The sequence below is a fragment of the Diachasmimorpha longicaudata genome, chromosome 5 (assembly GCF_034640455.1).
Source record: "Diachasmimorpha longicaudata isolate KC_UGA_2023 chromosome 5, iyDiaLong2, whole genome shotgun sequence".
NCBI classification, from domain to species: Eukaryota; Metazoa; Arthropoda; class Insecta; order Hymenoptera; family Braconidae; genus Diachasmimorpha; species Diachasmimorpha longicaudata.
Window position 1 is genome coordinate 9044508 of NC_087229.1, and position 23021 is coordinate 9067528.

A 23021-nucleotide genomic window follows, 5' to 3' on the forward strand; every position below is an offset into this window, starting at 1 on the left:
GAGTTTTATGGAAGTTGTGGATAGTTTCCTTGGCAAGTGAAAAAGACCTGAAAGGGGAATTCCAAGAGGAATTTAGATCAGTTTGTGTCAGAGGAATTTCGATCAGTTTGCAAGGTGGGTTTCAAATTATCCTCAGGTTCAGGCCCGAAAAATTAATCGTTCGTCCAAATCCAAATCTTCACGGCCACTTGACTTCTTCGATCATTGTTCCCGGACTTTAATAAAAATTCAACAAGAAATAAAAAAAAATTCTTCAATAAATCCTTCATCCGCAGAAAGAAAATATCTGACCAAGTGAAACCCCATTAACCAATCATCATAACAATTCTCCGCATTTATCCATCGATGTTGGAAGTGTTCTGGTGGATGATTACCATAATAACAGTGATCCAGTACATCCTTCAATATTTTTTAACAATAATGGACAAGACTTTTACAACAGCAGTCGCGTGTCACGAATGAAAGTATCCGAAGGTGGTGGACTATAGGATAATATTTAGAACGATATTTTTCACTTGGTTACCAGAGTGTATAAAGAAAATCGTATATCCACTATGTGGCTTAGTTCTCGTGTAAAGTTGAAGCTGGGAGGATCTCAGGAATTCACATTGTGCCCTGGTGAGGACAATTCCTTGGGATCAGATGTGTTCAATAAATTGTGCGCGAGCCGTTGATTTTTGACGACTGTTGGGATTTTTTTTTCGACTCATTGGTTATGGCGAAGATGCTGGCGAAATACGTAAGCAGGCTTTTTATTTTTTACGTGTAATATCAGTGAGTGTTCCGAGTATTATCGATTTCTCACTGATTTCATGAGAAATTCCGGCCGTTTTCCGTGCGCTTTTCAAATAAAAATAATTAATAGAAAATGTTTTGTAGAAAAAAAATGTTCAGTGATATATTGTATCGTTGAATAATTCCAGAACAATCCATACATCAATAATATTAAACAATATTGAATCTAATACTGGAAAATTATTGAGAAATCCATCTGATGATTCGGTTCCATGCGCATTCAGTTCTACATCCGTTCACCAAATACATCTAAATCATGAATTATGTTTTCTCTGATTAGAATTTTCCCCTTCTAATTGGACAAACAAGCCGGAAACGTTGTTAACGGAACTTTCCTTTTTCCAGATGATTCCGATATTACTCTGTTGGCCGGCATGTGTGCTAGGCCTCCAGAAAAAAACCGAGGAAATGCTTGACCAACTGGCATTACCCTCGAAAACATCGTCCGGATCGCCTCCCCGCGGCGGTACCGTATCAAAAATTCAAGTGTCAACTAGTTCATCAGTCGATCTTACCCCCGTATACTACCAAAACTCCAACGGATTCATTCCGATGATCAATTACGATTCCCCAAACCCCATGGAATCCCCGGCTCATCAATCGCCAATGAAGAATGAATCACAGAGTCCATGGACGAACAATCCCGTCTTCTCCCCAGAAGCTCGTCTGCTCCTGACTCTTCCCAATTCCCGTCTCGACAGACGATCATTCCAGGAAGCCCAGAACGACTTCGAAATCCTGAAAGTCAACAACGACACCCCCGCCATAGCGAACTATCACGAATTCTACGAGAATCTTCAGCGGAATTTGCAGACAATCACCAAAGACACCAGCAAATTCATCAGCAAGCCCTCAGCCATGCGCACGAGGGATCGCATAAGACTCATCGACGACTACTTCAACAATGACCTTGACACACGATACGGAAGAGCGCACAATCGTCGCTATCCGCAAAATCCGGAGGTGGATGTTATGAACAAGCCGTCAGTCTTCGAACCGGAGAAAGTGCAGAGTAATTATCCGCAATATGGAGCGTCTAACTATGGCCTGTTCGGTTACCCTCCAGTGCCTCCGAAAGTATCGAACCCTGGAATGTTGAGTTTCGACTCTCATACATCAATGATAAGAAATGACAAGAAGATGACAATCCCCAAGAACCGTCATCAGCCCTCGAAGCCAGTGGTGATAGCCGAACCATCTGACTATCACCAGACCATCGGTGAAGTATCCACCCCACACCCTTACGTCCACCCGAAGTACGAGAAGAGTGCCTCCGAAGACAGATACGACAGAAAAGAGGATTATTCGGACAGCAGCGACTACCTGGAGATAACCGAGCGTCCTAAACGGATCCACAAGAGCCGACGAAGACCAGAGAACTCGAGGCGACCAGTGGACACGAGGGACCGCGACACTGACGAACCGAAAAAGATCAGCGGACGGACAAAATCCCGAGGACGTGTGAAAACCAATTATTGGCATGACGAGGATAACGAGCACCGCGACGATCTGCCAGATGATCAGACATCCCAGAAGACGTACCCAAACCCGCCGAGCCCAGACCCACCCGTAAATCCCCAGAGCACAAATGAGCCAAACGTTTGGAATCAAGTCGCCCCGAACGTAGAGCTGTCTCAATCCAGCGGTTACGAAATCAATCAACTGGAGAATCCGAACCTCCTGGTTCCGATAAACGTAAATCTAGTCCCGATCTCGAACTTCCCCGTCTCTAACGCCGGTATATCAAGTGTGATAACAGCCACTCCGATCATCAGTAGTACAGCTTCGCCTATGATCAGCACAAGTGCATCGATGCTCCTCCCGAAGCTCTCGCCCAATCCAGTGAAGACTTACGGATATTCCACTCCAGTTCCGGACGTCATCGTGGGACAAAACACACTCCACAGTCCAGTCCAGGCGGTTCTGCTACCGCAGATGAACAAATACTCTCAAAACGGGAAGCCCCAGTACCTGGGGAGCACAGTAGCACCGATGTTCACGATCTCTCAGCAATTTTCCCCAACTATTCGTGCTGTTCACAGCACTCAGTCACCAAAAATAACAGCTCTGGGGAATGCCTATGGACCGCAGGTGTTTCTGCCTCAATCAACGATGCAGACCTTGCTCCAGACACCCATGAACTCCGGCAACTATAATTTCGTAGTTAATCGGGGTCAGGATCAGACGCAGGCGAACAGTCTGAAGTACGGGAGCGACAGTTCCGACAAGAGGAATCAATATCAGGGAGAAAACGCTCACATCCTGACGTCTGCGAGCTACTCCGTCAGCCCAGACAGCGGTAGTCGCGACAATATCAACAACATCAGGAATGATAACAATGATAATGACAGGTACCGACAGACGTCAAGTAACGTAGGGGATAGAGGACCTGTTGGGAATCCGAATAATTCCCAGAAGCCCCAGATCCAGGGAAATTTGTATCCAGTCATCAGGGGAGCTCAGGTCGTCCCGGCGATTATTCACGCAGCCCATGGAATCTCCGGAGTGGACCTACTTCAGAATCATGGACATCAGTCGCAGCCGTCAATTGTCCAACCCGCGTACATCGCGCAGATTCCCAAAGCCTCCAATCAGCTGATGCATGCGAATATTTTTGACAACAACTGGAGACTTCAGCAGGTGCAGGTTAACGATGTGAATAAAAATCGGTACCAGAGTGTTTATGGGGTTGACAGCCTTGGCAGTACGACTAACAACAACGTGAATACAGCGAATAATGTTAAAAATGGGAATGGTTACATGGACCAAGCTCATCTACCAAATGTTGGTACCCAAACGGTGGAAATAAGAAATCCGAATATCAATATAAAACCGAGTCCTATCGACTTGACAATGGTGAATCCAGTGGAGACCGTCAATCATTATGCGACAGCTGTTCTGACGACTCCTATTCCCATACTGAGTACAACAGCTGGCTTTCTGACCCCCCGGCCAATTATGACAAGCACACCAGAATCGATCAGCATTCAGAGCTACGTTGATTCACTGACCCAGATCGGATCACAGAATACTCAGGGAAATCAACCGAATGTCTTCAATCCCCTGAATTTCATACCAAATTGGGACCTCATCAAGAGCCAAACAATGCTCAACAATAAGGTACACCTACCTCGGCCCCTACCCCATCAGCTGAATCTGGTTCCAGTGGTGCCAGGGGGCAATTTTGACAAACATTCGCCAGTGGCCCAGGTAGACCTCATTAACAAACCGAAGCTCAGTTCGGATCTTGAGAAGTACGCCGAGGAGATGTTCAGAGAGTCCTTACGAACAATTTACAATACTCACAAGTGGAACACAGACAAACGAGTGAGAAATTTGACAGATACAGATATCGCAGAGCTGGAGAGATTGAAGAGTGATTTGAGTAGATTCAAGGCAGCTATGATTGGTGGAAATGGTGGAAAGGATTTGCTGGAGGCTCATCACTCCGAGACGAAGTTCCGAGCAGTAGAGCCGGGTAAAAATTCTGGATTATCAACAGCTGTCATAGAGCAACTGTTCAAATCAGATTTTAAAATAAACGGACTACTGGAAGGTTCTTCCCAGGATGGTAAGCACAATCGAGGGCGGGAGAAAACGAGGATAAGTGACTATTTGACCCCTCCCAAAGTCGGTTCATACACTTCTAAAACTCCCTTCGTTGATAATATCAGCAAAAAGCGTCCGGGCAAGGGTCCAAGATACGAGGGTATTAAGTCAAGACCACACTCAAAGACAAACACTAGGCCAGTCTCTCCGGATACTTCCGCCAGTAATCATGTGATATATTCTCACCGAAGGCCATCTCATGATCGGAGTAATTCGCCGAAGGGATATAAAAAAAGTATGAAGCTTGAGGATTACCCGAGTCTTACAACGGCATTTCCCGATATAATCAGAGGTTCGGGTGATCATGATAAATCGCTGGGAAAGGAGTATTTTGACATCAATCATCCCAGGATGCACAACTTGCTTGGTCTGTTGATGAAGAATAAACAGCTGCCCAGCAATGGACGTGCCAATTATTTTTTGGATGAGCAGGAGAATAAACGGTACGCGGATGACGAGAGGCCTTATCAGACGGAGGGACAGTTTTATGATGATTCAGGCAATTTCCGGAAGAAGTCAGACTCCTTTGGAGATATTCCTCACACACTAAATCCACCAAAACTTGAAAACTTTCATCGATAAATGACGCGGTTTTGATTAAACGCAGTGAATTTTTTTCGAATGAAAAATGATTGCTAATAGCACGTTATAGATATATGAGAATAATTTATATTCAATTTTTTTATTTTGCCAAAGCATAGAGGGATTGCTAAATTGAATAAATTCGCTGAATTAACGAGCTTCATCACAGCCGCTCAACTTGTCTCTGCGAGTATTCATGCTATTAGTGGGATTCCTGGGGATCGAATTGATTAATCAAAGATAAATACTAGGCCACGCTCTTCACATACTTCTTCCAGTAATCGTGGGATATATTCTCTTTGAAGGCCGTCTCGTGGTCGGAGTAATTCGCTGAGAGGATATAGAAAGGGTTTAGCGATTAGGATAAATCTCACGAAAAGGATTTGCTGATGAAAAATCAACAGCGAGCTCACCATGGAGGTGCTAATTATTTTTTAGATGAGGAGATCAAAGGAACGCGGAGGAAGAGAGGCTTTATCAGACGAAGAGATACCGTCTTATGATGATGCAGAAGATTTTGGGAAGAAAGTAGATGCATTTGGAGATATATCTCAGACACTAAATTCACCACAGCTTGTAATGCTTCATCGATAAGCGCTACTGAGATGTCAATTTAATATGATAAATTTTTTCGAAAGGTGAAATGATTGATAATAGCACGGTATAGATATAGGAGAATAATTTATCGGTAGTTTTTTTTATCTTGCCAAAGTACTGAGCAAATGGTAAATCGAGTGAATTCGCTGAGTTAATGATATTAAGTTTAGCGGATATTTTTATGACTGATGATTACCTGTCTGAGTTCACAGTTATTTCCACAAAATAACTGCGGGAGAACATGTAAATACATTCTATACACTGTAATTTATAAAGAATTATTGAACTGATTTCTTCGAATGATGTTTTATTCACCTACAATTAACCACATAAAAAAAGAAGAAAATGAGATCACTTTTTCGGAGTGAAAGTATGGCTGCGGAGGCATTGAAATTAAACAAAAAAATTATTTCTTTGACAGATTCGTAAGAATCACCTTTCACTATCTGAACTAATTAGCGTTTCCTTACCGGAAATAGCCAATTCTGCGGATAGTATAATGAAAAGTTTGCAAAATTACACTTCATGGACCGTTGAATTTTTCATTTTCCTCGCGATTCTCATCATCACCAAGGCTGTCTCGACTGAACAAGAAGAAATAATAGTCTGAAAAATAATTATACGAGGCGCAGGACAAAGCAATCACTACCACTGGCAATAAATTCCCGCGAAAATCATCGAATACATCTTGCTATTGATCCAACAAGGTATTTCGCGGTTCATTGCTATGACCAATTTTATGGAATAACACAAAAAAAAAATTCAATGATAATTTTCATGAAAGTGACAAGCGTTCCGGTGACTCGCGCCACTGAACAACACAATATAAAAGACGAAAATTTTATTCTAGTCGGCTTAGTGAGAATCGATCATTCAAACTGAGAAAATGGGGACAAAATGGGTACGTCTGGATGGAGAAGAATATTACCGAAAAGTTGTGAGAAGAGTGAAATAAAAATTACTAATCGGTGTACAACATTAATCTCTTGAAATTCATTCCATTTTTCTGAACATACATTATTCAACTTGAGGTGTCTGCGGTTAAAATTCTTTGAGTGAAATATTCCAAACATTATTGGTTGATTTTTCCACTAACAACAATACGAAAAACGAGTGGAAAAACACGATTTCGTGCCGACGAATTTCCATGAAGCACTTGCGAAGTAAAATTGAGTTGTACTACTTTTTCGTGCAAAATACTTTCCATTGGATATTTTGAATCTAAAACCAATACTACATAGACTACGAATTATTAAAAATTTATTATGAATCTATTTATATGAATAGAACTAGAGCAAACTTCGCATCGAAAGTAAAATAATAAACCATGAATATTTAATTTACTTCAATTTCTTTCTGTCTCTCATTTTCATCCCGCGCTACGAGTAAAAATGTACTCGCTCGAAAAACTATATATATCAGTCGAGAATATTTGATAAAGTGCAACAGATTTACTCGAGGGAAATTACTCAACATGATAAAAGAAAATTTAATATCTTTCATAAAAATTACGTTTGTTATAGCCATCAGCCCCCGCGGAGAAATACTGAAAAATAATAAAAACCAATGACTTACATATGTTCTATTCATACATATGACCCATTTACTCACAATAAATATTCCCACACGTATTCCCATCCAAACGTGAAATTTATAATTTGTTTCTCGGAAATTATAACTGCGTAATGTTGTAGATTTTGCGGGCGGCACTTCTGATAGGAGCAATACTGGAGAGTCAATCATCAGCGTCAAGGCAGCAGATGTCAAAAGTGACAACCCTCGCCTCCCCCACAACCTCAAAGACCTCGCAAGCAAGAAAATTCAACACAACAAAAAAAAATAGCTGGCAAGGAACGAACAGTGATGCCACAGTGACACCACAATACGACCGCCCTCCCCGGCTGGCTTCATTCTCCACCACATTATCACCGACAAGTACTATCGGGGTCTATCGTCATGCCGTTGTTCACAGCCCTCACGAGTATTTCGAGCCGACTCTCCAACATCATTACGCATCCCACAGTATTCCAGTGACCGCGACACCAGCAAACCACTTGTCCAAGTCTCAGATTCACCACTTGTCCTCTGAAACAGGTGTCGACAATCAGCACTACCCCACTGCAACCACATTTTTCAAGGTCTCCCATAGCCCTGGCTTTCAGGATCCAAACTATCCACTCGTCGTAAATCACGACGCGTACGTGACGCATCCAAGTGCTAACAGCGAAATCACAGAGACAAAGGCACAGTCACGAGCAATGATTCCGGAATTTCATTACCAATCCTACAATCCACCCACCAGCACATTGGGAAATTACATCCCCCCGACATTCGCCCCGACTTTGGAGCAGAATCTCGGAAAATTCGAGCCATTTCCACCATTCAAATACAGCCATACCAAGTCCCTGTTTTCGGAACTTACTGCACCGGTGAGCGCACCACGAAGTCCAAATTTGGATTTCGGCCTGGGAACATCGAATTTCATGCTCAAGCCGCAGACCTACTATTCCAATCCTAATCAAAGGGGTCAAGTACCACTCTTCAGTGGCAGTGGTATGAATACTTTCTATACAAAGGGAGTTGGCAAAGCACTTGAGCCGTATCAACCATTGTCCGCACAGCCGCAATTACATTTCAATCATCATCTGACGCAACAAGCTCCCCCGGGTTCGCAGACCTTCGGAAGGATTAAAAGTCATGGAGACGTCGCTAATGAACTTGATATCAATCAGTCGGGACACGGAAGCTCCACGCAGGGTGAGAATTCATTCATTTACGCAATTATTGATTTGCAGAGAAAATACCATTATCATGCGCCACGCTGAGAGGAATTTCCACGGTTCCTTTCACCACAACAGAAATTTTCGAAAAAAAAACCACTTCGGCAACAGGAAAAAACCGAGAATCTGATCCAAAAACCTTCGCTATAAAATATTCCAATAAAATGTGTTACACAGAACAATCGTATCCCCCGGAATTGTCTTAATCTTTATGATACCATCGGATATCGAATAAAATCAGAAGGTGCAATAGCAGTTGCGAGGTTTTATTTCCGGAACTGAATTGTCGCGGATCTATTCGGAATGTTACTGCCGATAGGCTCGGTAAAAATCGTAAAACACCTAATAACGGATGAAGTAAATAAACAACGGAAAAATAAAAAAATTCTGGTGAGTTGTGAAATTGCCGTCTGTGACAGGCGAATCCCATTCATGCACTCTCCGACGGGGAAAAGACTGGACAAGACGTGTGGTGGTAGTGGTGGGGAGGGACTGCATTGGGAAGGTAGCTCAGGACCACTCATCCGGCTAGTGAAAGGTCGTGGGCTTCGATATCCACCCGGGTTCAAAGCCCGAGAACTTGATGTTTTCCTGCTCTCACGCGTCTCGTCTCGATTGCGATCTGATAAATATTACCATCACTGGAGCAAATCGCGAGAAATTATTAAATAAACATTGATTTCGCTTGCGGTGAAACTCATTTGATGAAGTGGTGATCTTTAATTCAATAAATTCTATTAAATTTATTAATTAAAGTAGTTGATGCGGGCAGGTAACCCCTTGAAAACCATGGCACGGTCATTTAATGATAACAAATGTTCATTGTATTGACAATGTGATTGGTCACGTGGATTTATCATTGGGCCTTCGTTATTTCAGGCGGAAGGCCAAATCCGTACAACGCTGGTAACTTTGCCAGCACTCCTTCCATGCCCCCGTTTAGAAACATTGAATATTCTTTTGAAGTACCCACTTCAAGCATATTCAATGATTATGACAAAACTTTCGGTAAGTACGGAACAAAGATGGCATCCGGAGGGGAAAAAGGGCCAGTGGAGGAGGAGTATGAGAATTCTCCCGCTAGTCACGGAAAAGACGAAGAAAAAGAAGAGAAAGATGAAAAATCAGAGTATCAATCCGAAGAAGCCACCTCAACTTCTCGTGAACAGTATAACGATGAGGGAGAAGGTGAAAGTCAGCGCAATGAACGGCGCGGAAAAAATGCTAGAAAAAGAGAAGAAAATAATACTGAAGATAAATACGGTAAAAACGATGGCTTTGATTATGAACGAGAATTCGAGGAATCGTACAAACAAAAACTTCCAACCGAAGGTATGTATTTGACATCGGAATGAGGCTCGAACTAGAAAAATTAGTGTCTCAAAGTGAGACATTTTAATCACTTTAATTCGCAAGACTGTCACTAGAAAATAACACCGTATAGTTAGTCTATGGGCTTGGGAAAATTATTTCTGAAAGACTCGTGAATTTATTACATTCCCGTGAGTTATTTCCCCATTCTATCACTATTGACAAAAGCAACAATAACTCTTTGAACGGAGTAACATAAAAAATTCAATGGAATTCTTACTCCGCCTTTTATTTTTTTATAGAGATGTGCCTTGAAGCAGAGATTAGTTGTAGTCGTTCTAGGAATTTGCCTCGAGGATTTTTTCTCCCTTTCTTTAAAAAATACAGAGGTGTTTTTTTCATAGCGTCCATCTTTCTCTGACTCATAATTTTTCGGGCGTTAGAGGGTTGCGGCCATGCAGCGAAATTGGGTGAATTTTAGGAAGATGAGACTACAAGATTATTGGTGCTAAAAAATACTGATGGAGTATTTTTACGCCTTTTTGATTTTGCAAAGGTGTTATGCCTGAATTCGATATCATCTCCCGTCCCATCGCACCTTCGACCCTCGTAAATCAGAACGTCAATACAGGAGCGAAACGGTGAAATGGTTCAAGTCGATTTAGGTTTCAGCTAGATTTTCGCGAAATATCGACGAATTTCAAAGGACGACGAAGCTCTCTTCAGTACCTTTTTGTACGACGCATCAATAGCTACAAAAATGTTTAACCAAATATTTTTAACAAACAAAATGAATAGTCGAAATCGCCTTCCATCGTTTTATCGATGCGCTGGTAAATAAAGTGAAAGAGAATCGATAAGTCGCTGCAAACGATTTGACATAATACTTTTGTTGTCTCTCTGGGAAACAAAAGCTCTTTAATTTAACGATTTATTCATTTTTACCTTCCATTTACCGAAGAATAATAGTAGAGAAAATTGATAAACTTTTTTTGTTCTCCCCAGACTTTGAACACTCGGAGGAGCTCCTTGATGAAGACGATTCACCAAAAAGCCGTAAGAGAGCATCATCTTCAAAGGCCAAGAAGGCTTCTCGCAATCACCCATCGACACGCGACAGGGAAGGTCAATTAACAGAGTCCTGTCTCGAATTTCCATCATTTGTGAGGAACGATGACGACACCGAGTCTTCAAAGAGCGGCAAGAAAAGTGCATTACCTCCAAAATCGCCTTCCTTCGGGCGTAAAATGCCTCGGAGGCGACCTACAAGGTTCACTTCCCTCGAATCCGAGCCTGTGGAAATTCCACAAAAATCCAAAGACTCACAAAATCGAAAAAATCCTGTACCATCATCAAACAAGAAGAACAGTTCTCATTAACTCATCCCCCTCCCCTCTTCCCCCTTAGCCGACAGGGAGATCAACTTCTATTATCCGAAGATTGGTTCTCCATGACATGAAGGACGTACTGAAGTAAGGGAGAACGACAGTGATCCTGCTGAGACTTTCGTCTGACTGAATCGCTATTAATTTATTTATGTATATGGAATAACATCCGACTATTGTATCATATTAAAGTCAGGGGGAAAAACATGTTATTGACTTTGTTCCTACCTTACCTAGTTAAACTTCCATAACTGCTCAACTTCGTAAGTGCAGAGGAGCTACCACAGGAGGGGAATAGTTCCCCCATCACATTATTCCCCTCGACGTTCGTCCTTTCTCTAACGTCTTTCGCATCTCTCGCTCGAATGCCCCAGGAAGTCGGACTATTCGCCTACAGGTTCTTTCCGCACTCTCGCCCGATCCCTGACGAAGGAACCAAACTACAGAGCTGCGAGTTCTGACGCATTGTGATTATCGATCGGTATCACTGATTCTGAAGGACAGAACTATTGATGGATAATTGATGAGCAATTGATGAAGACCTTGGGAAGGAGCGCAATAAATTTTACGGAGCCCCCGAGGGCCATATTTTTCTAACTGCTAGGGGAAAAGCAAGTGTTAACATTGGAGAGGTTTTATAACGCTTCAAACAATATTCAAATACATCAGAAGCCGAGGGAAATGTTACAGTTTTCTTGTGCAAGAAATAATATCTGGCTATCGGAGGATTCAATTGAGCCCCAATTCCCTTTCGAATCTCTCTATTTCCAATTTTATTTCAGCAACTCGACTTTTCCACAATTGAAAGTGACAGCTTATAGAAGGAATTGACCGTTTGCCTTGCAGAGAAGCCATTTCCAAACTTTATGTTCATTCAAGTCGAGGTTAACACACGCGTGCAGATAAATTCTAAATTGGAATGCATCAAAGTGTGAGCAGCCAATTTCCGGTCATTAAACTTTACCAGAAAGCTCGTGAAATTCGAACATTGCGGGATTTTTTCAGCTTGTTTGGACTGAACCAATAGGGATGAAACGAAATGCACTGTACAAATTGGATTTTTATTAATTCTCGTTGTTTTCAAACCACTTTTGTAACTGACTTTGTTTTTTTTTTCATTTTTTCTAATTGTTTTTTTTTTATAAAAACAGCATGAAAGTATCTATAAGCTGAAGTCTTTGAAATTTTTGAAAATAAATTTTGATCTCTCTGTGGATATTATTGGTAAACAATTATAGTTCATTCGCGCATGAAATACGATGAGTTAAAATGAGAGTAATCCTCTCTGTAATTCCTCCGAGGATTTAATTCCAAAAGTGTAATAACACTCTGCCTTCCCTGAATCACTATACTACCCAAAACCGTAGTGTTATTGTTACACAGTTATTATTGTCAACAACCGGGGCTTTCATTAGCGGAAGAGGAAAATTACATTCTCAACTGATTGAGTAAAATGCATGTACACTGCAAACAATAGTGCTGTTCGGTGACGATCATTAGGAACAAGTCGAGAGGGTCCTCAGCGAGAAAGAGAGAGGATTTTCAGACATTCACCATTTTCACAAGAATAAAAATGTCCCACACCCAATACCTCGTATATGACCGGTGTAATAATGCCCACAGTTACTTAAATATGGACTGAAAAATATAACAACTTAACATATCAAATCAATCCGGATAACAACACAACGAAACAAACCATGGTGGCAGTGAAAGGCGAGTTAGTATATCAGCTCGAGAAATGGCAATGGATACATCAGTCATAGCAAGGACTTCCTACGCTCAGCTCAACCTTTCCTCTAATTCTAACGAACCCATAATGAATATCATCAGTGGATTAGTGAGTAGAGTATTCATTATAGAATCTAGAAACATGACACTGAGAAAAAAACATTTTTTCATGAGTGCGTCATCATTTGTATCAAGAAATATGAACGAAAAAATATGAAAAAAATTTTCCCGACTTCTGTATTAATTTTCATTTTGGAAAATAGAATTTTGTTTTTCCATCCAACCAACTCCATTGGAATATTTATTATAGAATTTCTTTCTGGCAAATTTTCCTAATTTTTTGGCTGCATTTTTCCTCTAATGAGCGAAGGTCAATCGAAAGTGTCGTAGAGATACAGTTTTTGATGGAATTATTTAGTGCATATTTTTTTTAGTGCATAATTAATTAATTGGTTGTCAGGTGGCCCTTATTTATTTGTTATCGTGCACCGAAGCAACACCGGTAACAATGTTTCTTACTGGTAACTCGGATGCTCAAGATGGATCATCCTTGTACTCCGGACAGTGGAATAGAATCGCTCGTAGCTCCCTAGGCGGAGACTACGGTGGCAGTGATTATGGTACATCAGCCCAAGGTGGATTTGAACCGTCAACCGGGCACTTGGGAGACAGTCAGCACGATTATTCCCAGTACGGACAGTTTACCCACGATACGCAGGATTCTAATCACTTTTCATCGGGTGGTCACGAGGATATCGGTGGTCATGATTTTCACGTTGATAATCACATACATTCTGTACCGATATCTGAGCATGTTGAAGTTACAAAACCAATTACGGTACCTGTCTATAAAGAAATAGGTGAGATTCCAGGACTCGTTAATTTTTTTTTGAGGCACATGATGAAGATTGTAATTTATATCATTTGTTCTTGTTCCCTTAAAAATATTAACATTATGGGTGTATTTCCAGGTGTTCCAGTGCCTCACCCAGTGAAAATTCACATACCTCATCCGGTGGCTGTGGAGGTACCTCAACCTTATCCAGTGATCATGCCAGTATCGCAGCCCGTGCCGATCGAGATAATCAAGACTGTAGCTGTTCCGGTGGAGAAGAAGGTGCCCTATCCTGTGGAGAAACACATTCCCTTTCCCATTGAAAAACCAGTGCCAATAACAATTGAACGACACATTCCGGTTCCGGTTGAAAAACCATATCCCATTAGAATTCCAGTTTACAAAACAATCCATCATCACTCCAAATCCCACGGCCATTAGGAGCAATAGATTGTAACATTTGATTCGAATTCCCTAGTACAATGGAATGTACGAAAACGATGATGACTTGTTACAAACGTAGTCTGATTACATCGAATGAGTGATATTAAAGTTTTTATTATTTGTTACTAAAGTTTTTATTATTTGTTGGAGTATTATTTTTGTTGATTACTTTGTATACTCGACTTTTTGAAATAAACATGTGAATTTAGATATGAATGGTTGGAAAATATTTTTTTTTTGCTGATGAAAAAGCTTTTTGCCACACCTGCATCGAGCTGCTGGCTTTCCCTCTCTGCCCAGCCGACCGAAATACTGCGCCCGCTCTCTAGGGAGAAGGGCACAGTCACATCATATTGACTAATGGGTGAAGCCTCGCCTTCGACTCGGCCAGGCTAACCCCTTTGGCTCGAATTTCCGGCGAGATCACTGACATTCCTCCAACAGCCTAAACGATCTAGTTTATCTTTATTTTTTTTTCTGGGGGAATTTTCTCTTTTACTTTCTTTGAGGATGAGAATAACTGAAAGGGAAATCCTGGGGACACGCAGGGAAATATTTGCTAGAACCACTGGGTGAATCAATAAGTAGATAACTGTAATGAATTTCTAGTGAACTTTTGGATAAAAATAATCGCTCGAAAAAGTCAGTAGAATTCGATCTTTAAAGTGGATTTATTCTACTGAAATAATTTCGACAGAACGTTGTCGACTGAAATTTTCTGAGATCTCGTTGCTTGATTTTCTCAATGAAAAGAAAAGGGGCAGGGATAAACTCGTGGAAAAGTCAAAAACTAGTAGAAAGTTCAATAGAAATGCAACAAGAATATCTCGCGAATTGACGAGGTTTTTCTGTCATTTTTTTTGTACGTAGATTTATTCCGCATTCGTTAGAAATGAAGAATATGTAATTTCAAATGGACGAAACATTTAGAATGGCTGACTGTCCCTGAGAAAAAAAAAGAAAAATATTCCTAGAATTAACAAAAAAAATTCACTCGTATCAAAATCTGTCTATTTGTGGATAAATTCCTGAAACTGGAAACCAATTATTTCCAACGATCAACTTCCCATTTAATCATCTGCATCAATTAATCATATCCCCACAAAATCACTGGATGGATTAACCATTACAGGTGTGCGTGTTCCAAACTCTTGAACACGATTCAAGACTGCAATTGCTCCATGAAAATGCAATGAAATCATCAGACTCTGAGATACGGAGAGCGATGCTCCGAATAGGACATTGTTATTAACAAGTCGCGAGGAAAAAGGCGGAACCCATTAATAAAGAAAAAGGATTTGCGGGTGAAAGTTTCCGGGGCTATGATTATTTCACCCATTCTCCAATCACTACAAGAACCGAACAGAAGAATAAGAAGAATCCAAGTGATTGTTGATAAATCGTCGAACATTCACTATTTTCAGTCGCCGGGAGTAGTTGAAATGCGTCTGATATCCCATATGTATCATGTGAGAGGAATCTCGGGAATCATAATATTTCCGGGTGCATTGGAAGAATTAGAATTTCCAAAGCACCTTCACCGCTGCATTTTTCACCGTCTGATCGGAAATAAGAAGATATCGAAGGGGATATCCTTTACATGCAGGGCCTTAATTCCGTGAAATAGGAGTTCACCACAAGAACTTTCCTATACGACGAGGAAAAGTGATTCATGTAGACACATCATTCCGGTATAATTTCATTGACCAGGCATTCAAATTTCGAAAATTGACGTAATGAAAAGATGTCAAATCATCACGATAATCCTGGGCTGAAGCCCTTTTATTTCCGCACACAGTAGTATAGTCCATTCCCGTGTGGGTGGTGAATTGTATACCCTTCGAGAAGGGGTGAAAGTAAATTTTTCGCTCATCAGTGAAAGGTGAAAGATTCGTTGTAACTATATAAGCACGTGTTTTATACACCAGGAGACATTTATCATTGAATTCTGAATCCACTCAAGTCCATCTCACCATGCGCTCCCTGGTAAGAAGATTAAATCGCTCTGTTCACCCGGACATTTATGTTGTTATTCTTCATTTTTTTAGATTATTGTTTTGGGCTTGATAGCGGCCATCGCTACAGCCACAGCCAGTGATTACCATGAGCACGAGCACTCGACGTATGAAGAAAAAACGAAACCCGTTGAAATTCCTATTTATAAAAAATACGGTGAGTCAAAGTGAACATTCTGACGTTTTGGAAATTATCATTCACTCGTTTTATGACATTCCAGCAATACCAATACCTCATCCAGTGCCTGTGAAGGTGGATCAGGAGATTAAAGTGCCGGTTCCTAAGCCATATCAGGTCCAAGTCCGAATACCTCATCCCTATCCAGTCGAAGTTGTAAAAAATGTTGAAATACCGATAGAGAAGCACGAGCCCTACGTTGTGGAGAAGAAGGTAAGTTTAATAGTTTTTCAATGTTAATAATCGATACTGTACTCAGCGAATTATTTTTTCATTGATCGATTTTAGGTACCTTTCATTGTGGAGAAACCATATCCTGTTTACGTGGATAAGAAATTCCCTGTGCCCGTGGCAAAGCCATATGCAGTTCATGTGCCTATTTATAAACATGTTTTCCATCACACTTCAGGTGGTAAAGGCTGGCATTAAATTCTACCCGTTACCACCAATTGTGACAATTCGCAGATTGTGATTTCGAAGGCCTCGCCTTATTTGTTATGTTTTCACTCTGAACTGTTTGTTTTTTTATGTAATTTAATAGTTTAATAAAAAAAGATTCTTGAAAGTATTCGACGATTCAGTATTGACTTGTGATTTTGAGAAAAAATTTCCTGTGCTCCAGGCTATCGAGAGGAATGATTTTATTGAAAAATTTATTTAAATTTTTTTTGGATTTCCCCAGAAGAATGATTTTATCGTTTGTCAGTTTTGATGATCCAGTCTCTTGCCATCGATTTATTCAAGGTACCCATCATTGGGGAGAAACCATATTCCGTTTATGTGGATAAGAAATTTCCTGTGCTCGTAGTGAAGCCATATCCAGTTAATGTACCTATTCATAAACATGTATTCCGTCATACTTCTGGTGGTAAAGACTGGCATTAAATTGGGCCCATAAACATCAATTGTGGCGATGCACAGATTGTGATTTCGAGAACGTTAGTTGCCTCACGTTTTACGGTTTCTTCCGGAAATGCTCATTTTTCATGTAATTCAATAGTTCAATAAAAAATAAGATTTAAATTACATGGCACGACATTATCGACTTATAATTTGGGAATTAATTGGTTCCGATATCCCGAGGAAGTACTTGAACATCTAATAAGTTATGATTCCTTCGTAAGTTATGCAGAAACACGTCTCATAAATTATCCTCGAAACCAATATAAATTATGAGATTTCGTTAAGCTATTTCGTGCGACTTATCACATGTTCTACGGCATAAAGCATTCTGATGGCTTGTAATAACCAGCCCCTCATTACTTTGAATGATTCCTATCTTATGAATATGTACATTTGCATTGATTCAGTGGTTATAAACTCATTTATATTCGGTGATATGAAGAGTTACTGCCTCTAAACGATGTAGAGTAGAACTTTTATTTGTGGGCGTTCGCATGAAAAGAGCCCTTGTCGGTTTTATTTCCAGTGGTATTTCGCTTTTACGATTGAGGGCTCGAAATATCATTGTTTGATTTTTCATGTGAAATCAAATTACAGACTTCTCTCTGTCGAACGAGTCCATTACCATCTAATTATCTCGATTCAGAGTGCACTATCGCCCCAGTGAAAAAAAAATCCATCGTCAATTTGATCGAAGCCGCTAAATTACACAGACACCGAGGTTTCTATTATTTCCACAACAGTATGTAAATATTGAGCTTTAAACAATGCTGGAGCAGGTGGTGCGAGTGTTGCCTTCCATGGGGGCCAAAATAGTTGTATCTCTCCTCTTCAACTTTAATTAATTTTTCTATTGACCAATTTCAGATTTTCTGAGGCAAAATAATGGGGAATAATTCTCCATATTAATAATCCCTGTTGGAATTCGGTCAAGCCAGGTGTTGAAAAATAATTTCGTAGATAAACATTAATCTCCAGCCTGGAATTAATTGTGGACCAACGGGGAATGACTAATCTGGAGGGATACGGTCCGAAGAAATATTTTCATTTGCCAAAAGTATCAGAGAGATAAGAAATATCATAGCCTTGGCAAAATACTACATTACGCAACAAGTGCGACGGAAATTGTTTGACGAATGTGAGGATTGGATTTATAATCATACGAGCCATACGGAGAGGAAAACTTCAATAAACAATTTCGTGGATTTCGGTAATTCGCCGGGATTTGGGGATTTTTTACGGAGCGTTCCACAATTATTATCGACCCTGTCCTTCACTTTTAAATTATTTCTCATTGAGCCACTTCTCCCCGTGCAGAAAATCTACGCCGCACGTATTTCGTGCAGCATTTTCCGCACGAGGTGCATAAATTACTGTTTACAGCACCGAGTTGTGTAAATATATCTTCTTTTCCGTGTGCCATCGTAAAATATGAGCCATAACGTTGAATAAAAACATGGTTAAATAAAAAAATGGTTATCGTCATAATGTTTAATGTCACTCGGCAAAACCGCAGTGAGCCGATGCCGAGATTGGATTTTTACTGGAGATACCACAGATGGTTTTACCAACCCAATTTCGAAAAGCAATAGCACTTCTTTATTCGTTGGCCATATCCCTTCTTCCTTTCTAATGACATTCAAACAACTCTTGATATTATTCCATAAAATTCTTTATTCAGAGGACCTTTTGTCAATACAGTATTAAGAGGACAGGGCATGATCACCAGTGTGTTGTGCGCAGTGAGTTGCGCCCTGCTCTCAGGAGTTTATGCGGGACACGTTGGTGGGGATGAAGGAGATGACAAATCTAGTTACGATAGTCCAATTTGTTGAAATATGGACTTACTTTATCTTCCCTTTCTGCTTCATCACCATTATTTATTGCAACAAGTGGAAAAAAATGAACGGGAATTCTCGTGAATAGTAATGGGAAACCTTCACCAGTTATGATAATTACTTCCTGATGTTTAGGTGTGCTTTAAACACCTTATTCTAGATAGCAGTTGAATAAACCCCCATCAACCCCTCAAGTACCGCGCCTAAATGGCGCTGTGCGCTCTCATTGGCCGGCGACATTACGCGGAAATTACACTGATAATTAAATAATTATGAAAGAGGATCTAATGAGAACCTCAAACCATAAAAAAAGGGCTAATAGTTACTGAATATTTCCTGCTGTCTGTGGTATAATCGCCGTACCTGAGGGGTTACATCCGGCTGACAAAAAAACGGACCGATCACTTGTTAGAACTCGACGCGGTTTTTTCCGCCGATTTTTTTGTCTAGATTTACTAAGCCCAGGGATGATGGTTAATCACGGGCTTTGTGATGGCAGCATGGTGCACTGCTTTGGCGATTGCATGTTGCTTGGCAGCAGCAATATCACGAATCTAAACAATGAAACAATCAAAATAATAATTTATAATTTATTAGTACTTCTAAGAACACGAACATCCTTAAACAAACCTTGGCTTCCCGTTCGCTCTGGCTTATTTGTTTATCCACGTCCTGTTTGCGAAGCTGGGCAGCAGTTTCCGACGCATTTCGCTGTATAGCAGCTGCTGCAGCGGCCTCCCGAGCAGCAGCAAGACGCTGCGCTGCAGCAACAGCGTCCTTCGACGTTGCTAATTTTTGTTGAAGAACTACGAGCTGCTGGGCACTCGCTCTAGCTTCCGCTTGTGTATGGGCAGAAATGGCCTCGGACCTATCGATCACCCAGATGAATGGGGCCATTCAAATATTACGTCATCCATTTTTTTTCGCCTTTTAGAAACCACAAATTCAACGACCCCTTCACCCCGTGTTGCCATATTCTTCCATATTTTCATAAAATCCAATTTAAAAATGTCAACAATTAAGTGAACACTTCCGTGATGCCCTTGGGACATTTTCAATATTTTATTTCACTCACTGGGTTGTTTTAAAACTTGAATTGACGTTTTCATAAGTTAAAAGTGAAAAGAAAATGCTGTTACATGACACCCTAAGCAACCCCCCTTCCTCTTATCGCAAAGCGTCACAAACTACAGGCTCTCTGGCCCCTTGAGCCTGTGACACAATAGTTGAATGCCCCTGAATGAACAATTATGACAAGAAAATTTACGATTGAGAACGTGGTACTGGTATTTTCCACAATCGTATAGAAAAGATCGGGCAACGTTTAACAGAGCTAACAAGGAAACGAGGTCGATTATTATCGTTCAATGCGAGAAAAGGTAGAAAAGGAATCACTCTCTTTCATCCCAGTCAGCCTCAACAACCATCCAAAATCCATACTTGTCATTATTACTCAAGAAGATAATTCACTTAACTCGGTAATTGGTACGTTTAACTGCTGCGAAGATTTTTCCGAGGAAACTGAATTATTTCCTCGTTTACCAACAATGGGAATATAAATCACCAAGAAGATTACGTTGGACTCGGTGGAGTAAATAATTTGAAGGGAGGGACCGGGCCCATAATTGAGGCTGGGGAGGCTTGATACTTTGGAAATAAGTGCTGTACTAACCGTTGGAATTATATGAACACCTCATAAGTGAAATTAAAAAAGCTGCTTTTACCAGGAACAGTGTTAAATGGGAAAATTTTCGTAGATGTGCTGGAACATCGGCGTAACTGAGTCCTGTGATAAATCTAGGAAGTTAAATTGCATTTATAGAGGCCGAGGCCCCACATAAATTATGCCGATTTATTTTGAGACTAACATATGAGGTGTAATAGTTGCCTATCAGTGAATCGGAAAAATCGGAGTCATCATTCAGTATCCCGACGACCTGGCGCAGTGGATAAGGTCATTGCCTCATGTGCGGAAGGATCCGCGTTCAAATCTCGGTAGGATGGAATCGTGAGGTCCAGCCATTTTTCAAGTCTGGGTCCTTATCCCGATATATTCGAGGGAATTGCAGCGATGGGAAATAATAAGTTAACAAATTTGTCACGATTATGGGAATTACGAGTGCGATCTAGTAATAGTTCCGACGAAAAACTAAGATTCAAAATGAAAGGTCAATAGGGCCTCGGTAAGAACCAAGATAGGGCCACGTCTTCACACGTCATAAAATCCTAATCCACACGAAAGACGTGAATTATTTTGGTTTTTTCATTTCAATGCGAAAAAACGGAGTTTAAGATTAGAAAATGTAGTTTAGTTTTACTCTACGGATCGTTCCATTTTACCCCACTGTACCCTATCATGTCGATGTAACAGGTGAACTCTCACCTTTCTGCTGCTACACGAGCCGCAGCTTCTTTGGCTAATGCTATCTTCTGCTGTATGATAGTGGCATGTTTAATTTCGGCAACTCGTTGTTGAGCCACTAGAACATTCTCATTTGCTGTCTTGGCCTGCTGGATAGCTCGTACGATCTCGGGTGTGTACGCTACACTGGGTGTACCCGTAGCAGAGTCCTGGAGAACCTGAGTACGAGCATTTCATTGTTATCAGATACGACACTCAGAGAAATTTATTAACTTGGAAAAATACCTGGAGTGCCACATCGCGAGTCGCCTGTGTTTGAACTTGACGCAACTCAAGATCGGATGCTAGTGATCCTGCCCATGGGCCGAAGGGACTCCCCGGTGCCCAGGGAGCATCGTACACGGGGAGAAGACCCAAGTGGTCGAACCCTGGCGGTCCGAAAAAATCGACACCGCGTTTCTGCTTTTGCTCCGGTTGAATTTCCCGTGCAGCATCTGTCAAGTATGCTGACATGAGAAGCACAATATTCTGTAAATAATACAACTGTTAATGGGAATCCCCCTCGTCCCTGCAGGGGAAAATTATCCTTATGAATCAGGTAACGATAATGATTTTTAAAATTTTCCATTTGGGTCTAGAATGTTAAGAACAAATGAACGAATTTAATTTCAACAATAATTATTTATAAAATTAAATGTGGAGATTTATTGATTGAATTCAAATAAAAATCACCAATGAAACGGTCTTCATGATACCGAGTTCGCTGTAGTACTGATAGCTCTAAGCCGTTCGACCTCCGGATTTATATAGGGTATCCAAATTTGAGGTATCCCATGTCAATTCAGGAAGTGAGAAAATTAATTAGAACTATCGTCGTTGAGTTCGAAAATACGTTGTTTAAATGTAATTGTGGGCTTTGAGATTAATTTAAGATTAATTGGACCTGGGACGGTGATTTTCTGCGCCATTCCTAGGGTTCATTTACTAGGTGTTCCTAAGGAGAAAGTCATTACATATATCAACAATTGTTCCTTCCTTTACTGGACAAAAGTAATTAAAACCGATGGGAACAGCAACGAAACAACGAACTCGCTACAATTCTGCATCGCTATGAAGCGAGGACATTGAAACATTCAACTCCGAAGTTGGAATTTTTCCAAGGGATTCACTTGCACAGCGATATCGATGAATGTGTCCCCTGTCACTCGCGTAATTTCGTCCGCATGAAGGGACAAGCCAACCTCAAACACGCCCCAACTCGCCGTAATGGGGTATTCGTAATTTATTAACCGTAAAACTGAAAACAGAGATGTCACGTAAACAGGTCGATTTCTGGACGGTGTTGTTTTTGGAGGATTTTATGTGCCATTAAATGTTCCAGGAATCGTAATATGAAAATTATTTTCATTATTCCACCTTGTAAATATATTACTCGTGCATAGTCATATAATTAATTATTTTTTGTGTTGATTAATATTTAATGAATAGATAGTACACTTTGTCATGAAGCGAAATTAACTTTTCTCGCGTATAAGAGAACCACAGAAGGTTCATTTCAGCCGTGTGATGAATAAAATGTTGACATATTTATGAATCATAAATTATATATGAAGGTAAATTCTGTAAAAATAAATTCATAGCATACACGAGCTTCGA

At 40.6% G+C, this 23021-nt stretch overlaps 5 protein-coding genes across 5 annotated transcripts; 4 read left to right on the plus strand and 1 right to left on the minus strand.

Annotated features, from left to right (window-relative positions):
• The first annotated feature begins 573 nt into the window (after nucleotides 1-573).
• LOC135162263 (uncharacterized) lies at nucleotides 574-5149 on the plus strand. The gene is made up of 2 exons (XM_064120504.1): nucleotides 574-739; nucleotides 1141-5149. The coding sequence occupies exons 1-2, from the start codon at nucleotides 716-718 to the stop codon at nucleotides 4984-4986; spliced, it is 3870 nt and encodes a 1289-aa protein (XP_063976574.1). The 5' UTR covers nucleotides 574-715; the 3' UTR covers nucleotides 4987-5149.
• An 808-nt stretch (nucleotides 5150-5957) lies between these two features.
• LOC135162264 (uncharacterized) lies at nucleotides 5958-11245 on the plus strand. The gene is made up of 4 exons (XM_064120505.1): nucleotides 5958-6484; nucleotides 7278-8340; nucleotides 9243-9695; nucleotides 10680-11245. Exons 1-4 carry the CDS (start codon nucleotides 6470-6472, stop codon nucleotides 11051-11053), a joined length of 1905 nt encoding a protein of 634 aa, XP_063976575.1. The 5' UTR covers nucleotides 5958-6469; the 3' UTR covers nucleotides 11054-11245.
• Nucleotides 11246-12791: 1546 nt separating this feature from the next.
• Nucleotides 12792-14285, plus strand: LOC135162176 (E3 ubiquitin-protein ligase RNF12-B-like). The gene is made up of 3 exons (XM_064120364.1): nucleotides 12792-12899; nucleotides 13251-13650; nucleotides 13762-14285. The coding sequence occupies exons 1-3, from the start codon at nucleotides 12801-12803 to the stop codon at nucleotides 14064-14066; spliced, it is 804 nt and encodes a 267-aa protein (XP_063976434.1). The 5' UTR covers nucleotides 12792-12800; the 3' UTR covers nucleotides 14067-14285.
• Nucleotides 14286-15940: 1655 nt separating this feature from the next.
• LOC135162997 (MAGE-like protein 2) lies at nucleotides 15941-16830 on the plus strand. Its single transcript, XM_064122055.1, has 4 exons — nucleotides 15941-16055; nucleotides 16118-16241; nucleotides 16306-16475; nucleotides 16551-16830. The coding sequence occupies exons 1-4, from the start codon at nucleotides 16044-16046 to the stop codon at nucleotides 16689-16691; spliced, it is 447 nt and encodes a 148-aa protein (XP_063978125.1). The 5' UTR covers nucleotides 15941-16043; the 3' UTR covers nucleotides 16692-16830.
• Nucleotides 16831-18854: 2024 nt separating this feature from the next.
• Nucleotides 18855-22995, minus strand: LOC135163000 (uncharacterized). The gene is made up of 5 exons (XM_064122065.1): nucleotides 22098-22995; nucleotides 21651-21893; nucleotides 21387-21583; nucleotides 19634-19871; nucleotides 18855-19557 (listed from the first exon to the last, which is right to left on the minus strand). The coding sequence occupies exons 1-5, from the start codon at nucleotides 22113-22115 to the stop codon at nucleotides 19459-19461; spliced, it is 795 nt and encodes a 264-aa protein (XP_063978135.1). The 5' UTR covers nucleotides 22116-22995; the 3' UTR covers nucleotides 18855-19458.
• Between the last annotated feature and the right edge of the window lie 26 nt (nucleotides 22996-23021).

Excerpts from the sequence above, each read along its gene's own strand:
- LOC135162263 (XM_064120504.1), top strand. The coding sequence starts at position 716 with ATGGCGAAGATGCTGGCGAAATAC. Across the intron at positions 740-1,140 it reads CGAAGATGCTGGCGAAATAC|ATGATTCCGATATTACTCTG; the intron begins GTAAGCAGGCTT and ends TCCTTTTTCCAG.
- LOC135163000 (XM_064122065.1), bottom strand. Across the intron at positions 21,584-21,650 it reads CTCGCGATGTGGCACTCCAG|GTTCTCCAGGACTCTGCTAC; the intron begins GTATTTTTCCAA and ends GCTCGTACTCAG. Across the intron at positions 19,558-19,633 it reads AGAGCGAACGGGAAGCCAAG|ATTCGTGATATTGCTGCTGC; the intron begins GTTTGTTTAAGG and ends TTCATTGTTTAG.
- LOC135162997 (XM_064122055.1), top strand. Across the intron at positions 16,242-16,305 it reads TCCTATTTATAAAAAATACG|CAATACCAATACCTCATCCA; the intron begins GTGAGTCAAAGT and ends ATGACATTCCAG. Across the intron at positions 16,476-16,550 it reads CCTACGTTGTGGAGAAGAAG|GTACCTTTCATTGTGGAGAA; the intron begins GTAAGTTTAATA and ends GATCGATTTTAG.
- LOC135162264 (XM_064120505.1), top strand. Across the intron at positions 8,341-9,242 it reads ACACGGAAGCTCCACGCAGG|GCGGAAGGCCAAATCCGTAC; the intron begins GTGAGAATTCAT and ends TCGTTATTTCAG. Across the intron at positions 9,696-10,679 it reads ACAAAAACTTCCAACCGAAG|ACTTTGAACACTCGGAGGAG; the intron begins GTATGTATTTGA and ends TGTTCTCCCCAG.
- LOC135162176 (XM_064120364.1), top strand. The coding sequence starts at position 12,801 with ATGGCAATGGATACATCAGTCATAGCAAGGACTTCCTACGCTCAGCTC. Across the intron at positions 12,900-13,250 it reads TGAATATCATCAGTGGATTA|GTGGCCCTTATTTATTTGTT; the intron begins GTGAGTAGAGTA and ends ATTGGTTGTCAG. Across the intron at positions 13,651-13,761 it reads ACCTGTCTATAAAGAAATAG|GTGTTCCAGTGCCTCACCCA; the intron begins GTGAGATTCCAG and ends GTGTATTTCCAG.